Source organism: Pyxicephalus adspersus, chromosome 2 (assembly GCF_032062135.1).
Source record: "Pyxicephalus adspersus chromosome 2, UCB_Pads_2.0, whole genome shotgun sequence".
In the NCBI taxonomy this organism is placed as follows: Eukaryota; Metazoa; Chordata; class Amphibia; order Anura; family Pyxicephalidae; genus Pyxicephalus; species Pyxicephalus adspersus.
The window spans coordinates 23,230,030-23,237,261 of NC_092859.1; the positions used below are offsets into that span (position 1 = coordinate 23,230,030).

Here is a 7,232-nt window from a genome sequence, read left to right on the forward strand (position 1 = left end):
AAAGATCTCACCCTGAATACGATGATAAGTATGATCCCGGGGATAGATGCCAGACGAACAAGCCAGCGCCATCCTAAAGTTGGGTTGACCACAGATCCCACACCAATGATTAGTAAGGATCCAGCAAGCCAAAAGAGCTGTGGAGAGATGGAACATATTCATATATTCATATAACATGTATGTATGAGATTCTACCAATAAATCAGATTAGGTCCGTGAGCATAAATTACAATTTAATCTGCTTATATTTTGCCTTCCCTGGTTCCTCTTTTCCCCCGTCATCAACATTTCAAATATCAAATTAAACCTTTCTGTTTTTAGGTCTTTGATATCCTCTATGTAATGCATACAGATCATGGTTTGTTTGTTACTGACAGTTTTCCTCCTTAAGCAATGAGAGGTAATCTATTGCATAATTAGAAGAGTTGTAACAATGAAAATGCTCACTTAATGGTCAGGACATGGGATTTTGTTACATTTTGCTCTTTGTGTTACGTAGTAAACCCAATATTTAAAAATACTAGATTCTGCATTTACTAAATTAAAAAAATAAAATTGTGACCTGTTACCTGTGACAAAGGAAGCATGTACCCACGGAATTTCTTAGGCAAAAATTCAGTTTTAATTATTAGCCTGAAAGAAAAGAAGAGAGCTGACTAAGCATCTATAATGGGGTTGTTTACTAATTGTGACAATAGTAGATCCTGCCCGGGAATTACAGTAGATTAACAGATAAGGTAAAATTGGACAAATTTTAGAATTTTGGTAGAATCAGGACTTGCAGCTGCAGGGACACTTATTACAGTAATATACAATTACATAGAGTCAATGTAAGCTGTAGAATTTTTCAGTTTTCATAAAGAATTTTGGTGGAATCGCATAGTAGAAGTTTTCTGGTAGAATATTCTATTAGTAAGGTATTCTTCTATTAATAGAATATTCTGCCAGCAGTAAATTTTGTTTACTTGATTCTTCTTGAATGATTTTTGGATGCCCGGTGTGTATGGAGCATTTACATAGTAGAATTGCGCCCATTTCAAGTAGAATGTGGGTAGAATTATGACCTCAGGGTGTATATAGTACATGCAAGAAACTCACCTATCTCATTTCTTTCTATAGAAAGGGGGCCTTTCCAATGACTTAAATACTCTCGATATAGGTTTTCCTATGTAAACTTGCAAAAAAAAGTTGAATTTCTTCCAAAAGTCAAATTCTTCTTAGCTGATTTGATTCAATTTCACCTTGAAACTGAATATTCATGATAACTTTTACCAAGTTGAATAAATCGATTCTCACCCATAGTGACAACACATAGGCGCATTGTTGGGAGATGGGGCAGAATGTTATAAGAAAGTACTTGATCAAGGAGAATCAAAAGGTATTGTTTTAAATAAAAGTTGCAGAACTGAGAAGTTATTAGCATCTGACCAAATTGGCCCCAATATGTGTGAGTAGGGTCATTAGATTGTGAGCTCCCTTGGGGACATGGTTTTATTTAAATAGAACTTTGTCCTCTACTGAGTAAAATGCCAGTGTATGTACACATGGGAGGAAATTTTTGTTTTGAAACAAACAATAAACAATAATAACTGAACATATTCTATCTGAACCTATTAATATTTTGGTCGTACCCCTGTGCATGTCCAGAGACTCCACATCCCACCATACATCTCAGGAAAACAAACCAACCATATGTGGGGGCAAAGGAGGTGAGTAGAGAGAAGTACGCCCCCCACAGGAAGGAGATGACCAATATCTGAAAAGAGAGGTGGTGAAATCATGATTTAAAGATCACCTATCACTTTTACTAGCACTGCTGTTTTATTGGCAGAACCAATATTTATAAAATCACCCAGACCCCCATTCTTTTGGTATTCCTTCCATTGTAACACTTTGGCCTGGAAGATTCTGCACCAGGGAATGTTTCAGTGAATGTCAGATTCACTGCTTTATTAATACACCTATCAATGTGCAGCTTAATATATATTTATAACGTTTATTTTATTTTTTTTAATATATATTTTATCATTTCTGATGATTAGGATTGATTTATAAAAAAAACTTTCTATCACGTTCACCTTTAGGCGTCCATATCGGTCAGCGAGGAGCCCGAGAATGATGCTGAATATCATGTAACCGAAAAATACCATCTGAAAAAGGGTATAAAAATTAGGGTATTAAGGTATAGTGTGCTCAGCCAAGAATAGGACAAGGGATGAGATTTTGGTTAGACTTTTTGTGAACATATAAAGAAATTACAGCAGACAAAACTCAAACAAGTTGGCAAAGTTTACCCTGTCAATGTTTACCTTGCCAAATGACACACATCAAGCATTGTTTATATTGGTTATTGAAACTCTGCCAATAGGAACTCTGCCCGCTACCTTCGGCTGTAATTTGATGGTTATCATACCAAGCAAACAGTTGGCAAGGTACACATCTGATTGTCTGGTCTGATTTGAAAGGATTCAGCAAACTTCAAAAAACATTTAAACATTTGTCTGAACAACCGGATGACCAGCAGCACTGCCATATGTGTTTCTTATGCAGATCTCTGTAAGTTTGATTTATAGTTATTCTACATATGGATTTGACCTCTATGTTAATATCTAACTTTTAACACATTAACACAGATTATTTGATGCATACGTTTCCACTTGTTTTATCCTTTTGTCCCTTTACTTTAATGTATATATTTAAATACTTACATTTAAATAATTTAATAATTGATACAATCTGTAAACCAATATCACATGAATTTTACCTTACATTTTAACATGAACCTAATGCATATATTTTCTTTGCTATCTAGCACTATAACAGTGATTAATGATCTGTTTATAACCATTAGCAATTCCTCCCCTAACCCTATTGCGAAGGAAAGGAATCGCATACAACAATATAAACTTTGTTAGATCATTTGTTGTTTAGATGGAGCCCTTCTTTCCCTATTATTGCAAAAGTGGTAGGAGACTTTCATCAATGTAAATGTGTATTGCTTCTAAAGAAATGTTTTTGTTGTTTTGTAAAATATAAAATTAATCATTTACGGCCTAAGAAAAAACCCTGCTTTTCTGTTTCTTTACTTTAATCTTAAGAGATTTTTTTTTGATTTATGATAAAAAAAGATAAAAAAACTTCAATAGGATTTCCCTTTTAAGATTTGAAAAATGAATTTCTAAGGTCTGTAGCCTGGCCTGTAAACTCACCGTTGTTACAAGGGCCACCTGCCAGCTCTGAAGGTGCCATTCACATCGGATGGAGGAGGAGATGACAGCCAGGAGCATGATCTCCATCGCTTCTGCAATCTGTAAGGGGAAAAATGTAACATCAGCAGTGTTCTGAGAAAATACAACATTGATTGAAGAGGCTGAATATAGAGTTACAAATGAAAAGAAAAATACTGCGCTCTACTGCTCTCCAGTAGTCCAGGTATCAGTGCCTGAATTTGCCGGGACCCCCCTGAAATGTCTCATGTGTAAAATACTTTCTACATGCAAAATCTAATTTCATATATCACCTATATAAATATATTTATGCACACAGTAGTGTAAGCAATATATTATTAACAAAAGCAAAACAAAGAAAAATTAAAAACCTGACAAATCCTAAAAGATAAAAAAATATATATTATTATCAGATAATAACAAAACTCATGATGATAATAAAATATTAATAACTGTTATTGTCTATAACTTGCCAAGGCCTGTATTTAATTGCTAATTGGCACACTGACCCCTGCAGGCTAGATTGATGTACTGCAACCTATTTGAATTAGCAATCAGAAAAAGCCAATACTATTCCTACTGAAATCAAGTCATTGGCCCTGATTCATCAAGCAAAATCGGAAGCTCGCTCGCGCATTCGTATTCACGATCCGAAATCGTAAGCCGTCGCGCAATTCAGCAACTGAATGAGCTTGCGGCCGGAGCCGCGCATCTCCGGCAGCTTTTAGATCACAAATGCTTGGTGAGAATTTTTTACAATTCATACTATTGTTAGATGACATATTTATGAAGTGCTTACTAGTATATATACAGCTTGATCCCAACTAGTTTGCAGTGTTGCAAAGCAAACCAAAAAGTATAAAAACAGTGCAACAAATGTAACAATAAATTAATTATTTCGTGAATGAGTAATGTAAAAGTAGCACTTACCCAAAAGAAGATGAAGCATTAAAAATTCTAATTGACCTGTAATGGACTGTAGATACGCACAGAACAGAGAGCAGGTGTGCGCTATTTAATTGCTATGATCTCACCATTGACAGCTTAACAGATCCTTCTTAATCGCGCAGCTGAAATCTAATCGCCTTAATTGGCAGATTCGCAACCCCTATTGCTCATTATTATCAAGGCAGGAATCCGGCTGGCAGGAATCCAGCTGGCAGCGAGGGGGTGAGTGTACGAGCGCACTCGACTCCGGACTGCGGAAACCCGGCTCGCTGGAAGAGCGAACGTACGCGCGTCCAGCAAGTGCATTTCATTGAGGAATCAGGGCCATTGTGTTTCATTTTAGTTCTTGTTGTTCTCTATGTACTAGGGAATTCACTTACCCCAGTACTGCCCATAATTAGAAACAGCATAATATGGAAGCGGCCAAATCCAATGGTCTCAACAGCTTCTTCTACAGAATACGTCTTTGTAGCTGGAGATGAGATGAGGGGTTATTAGATATATAGCTGCCGGTCCTTATTTATCAATGTCTCTCATTGCATTGCATCCTATCAACCAATATTGTTTCAACATTATTTTTCAGCACATTCTTAATGTATCTATAAACCCCAAAACAATTATGTAATATATTGCAGTTTACCAGCCCTTACATGTTGTGCTGCATTAGTTTTCTTTTCAGTATTTTCTTTTTAGCTCACTGTGTACTAAACATAACTCATTCAAGAAGATTTTTACTTTCTTTAAGAACTAAACCAAATGGTTTTGCCATCAGCCAAAATCCAAATAACAACATTACTGGTTAATTGGAATAATATTTTAATACGATTGGTTGCCATAAGGTATTGAAGCAGTTTTCAGGTTGGGAATACTAAAGCAATAAATATTTTTGTTACTAATAACTTTAGTTATCTCGCATGCAGCACACAGTGGAAAACCTAAAAGAAAGGCAAAAGCTACCATGATTTGTATAGAATGAAGCTTGTTGCAGCCCCCTCTAACCCGGCCGCCCTAGGCTCAGGCCCACGATTGTAACTAAAGCCCCATGTCTGTGATATTCTCATCAGATGAACATTACTCCATGATCTCTTACTCTTTGAGGATTCGGTAACACGAGGCGTCACCTCCTCCAGCTTCACCGTGTTCACATATTTCGTCAGCTGGGGCTCAATTATCCTCTGTGTTACCTGATACATTTTCTTGTTTTGTAATTCAAAATACTGTGAAAAGACAGTGAAGAAAATTGTATAAAAAGAACTGTAAAAAAGAAAAGCTTTCATTAAAAAAGAAGTTAGGCAAAGAACAAAGATGTAAGTTAATTTACATTTCCTATATGTACTCTTTGTGTTTCTTTATTCCCCTTAAAGTTATACAATGACAAGCAGAGAAAGTTCACTTGAGTACAAAGAAAGTTTATCCTACTACATACTGTATGGCAAAGCTGTGTTACTTTAAATACACAACACTTGTAAAGAAGGATAATATACATAGAACAGGATATTTTCTTAACCATAATTGGAATAAACACAGTTTTTTTTTTATTCCCAAATAAATGCTAATATAACCAAAATGCAAACTAAAAGCTCTCCATCCTTAAAGTAAACTCACTGCATAAAAAGATAAGACAGTCCAACCCAATAATGTTTCCCTTTTTAGGGTTTTTATAATTGTTTTTGGAAAACAGAAAAATTCAAACTAATCCAGAATAATTAAACATTTAGGGCAGTGTTTCTCCCCATTTCCCTAGGGTTCCTCCATTGATTCCCAGGGGTTGCTTGAGCAATGAGCAATATGGACCTCTCAGGAGACACCAATGTTCTTTTTGCCCATCTGTATGGTTAATATTCTTTCCACTGACCACCACACTAATATACAGCTGTGCATATAGTAATTATAGAAGGCTTTTTAAAGGGTTCCCCCGTGTTAAAAAGGTTCAGAAGGGTAACCTATAAGTGCATGGAGTATCTTAATCCCAAAGACTTTTTTATAAAACTTTGACAAGCAGGTACAAAGCTGTGTGACCAAAAAAGCCCTCATAGTAATATTAGTTTTAGATTTCTTTCATTTACATTATATGCTACATTTTGGCTTTCTCATAACTTTCTTTCTCTGTGACAATGGCCAAAGAGGTTAAACTCACCAAGGGGGACACAGACACCAAAAAAAATTACAGAAGGGCCCCCACACCTGTATCCAAAACAAGAATTAGGTTTTGCCTAGAAATACATTATAATATAAATATAAGTGAAAGGGGTGTATATTGATAATCTGGGAATTTCTGATCAGCTTTAGGAATTTTCTGCCTCTAATTATTTTGCCTTCCTCTGGCCCGGCTGCCAGGTTTATGCTCCTCAGGGTGGTACGTGTTGTGTACCCATTAATATTTTTTCCCAATACTTGAAATAATGGACATTTGTTTCTTTGTAATCCATCTACTTTCCTATTTATAATAAAAGTAAAACCAGGGGTGGACATAGGGAAGTGCAAAGTGTGCAGCAGCACAATGGCCCCGAACCCTCCTTAGCCCCACAGTGGACCCAATTAGGTTCAACGGAGAGGGTTCCAAATCAGTTCTGCACAGGGGCCCACTGTGTGCTATGTCTGCCACTTGGTAAAACTGTATCTACTAAAAAGATTTCATTGGGGTATTTTATCCTACTCGGATCAGGCTGCCCTCCATATACATGTTATGAAAAAGCATCAAGAATCTGTTAAAATAGCTAATATTCTTTATTCATCCAAACAAAATAAATACAAGTATGTGTGAAATGACACAGATCTCCCATAATCATGTAAAAGTCCCCCCAATATGATGAAGTATCTGACTTACCTTGTGCACCCCCAGCTTTGATATCTGTCCTCAATTCTATCATGAGAAATGTTATCCCCAGTACCTGTGCAAAGCCCCGCCTCCTCCAAAATCCAATTCACCTCCTTAAAGGGGAACTACACCACAAATATGTAATATAGCTTAACACATTTTAGTTTACTGCATGCTGGAAGTATTATTGATATATGAAATAAAATTAAGAGCTATGAAATTCCTTGTGGCTCAGTTTT

At 36.1% G+C, this 7,232-nt stretch overlaps 1 protein-coding gene across 1 annotated transcript in view; it reads right to left on the reverse strand.

Annotated features, from left to right (window-relative positions):
* The window catches only part of SVOPL (SVOP like), a 15,551-nt gene extending 10,166 nt beyond the window's left edge, over window positions 1–5,385 (reverse strand). The window contains exons 1-7 of the mRNA XM_072399941.1: window positions 5,266–5,385; window positions 4,556–4,647; window positions 3,210–3,308; window positions 2,079–2,150; window positions 1,632–1,756; window positions 570–633; window positions 12–137 (exon numbers count right to left, since the gene is read on the reverse strand). Coding sequence (XP_072256042.1) covers window positions 12–137; window positions 570–633; window positions 1,632–1,756; window positions 2,079–2,150; window positions 3,210–3,308; window positions 4,556–4,647; window positions 5,266–5,368 — 681 coding nt within the window. The 5' untranslated portion in view covers window positions 5,369–5,385. The remainder of the gene's footprint in view (window positions 1–11; window positions 138–569; window positions 634–1,631; window positions 1,757–2,078; window positions 2,151–3,209; window positions 3,309–4,555; window positions 4,648–5,265) is intronic.
* Window positions 5,386–7,232: the final 1,847 nt, after the last annotated feature.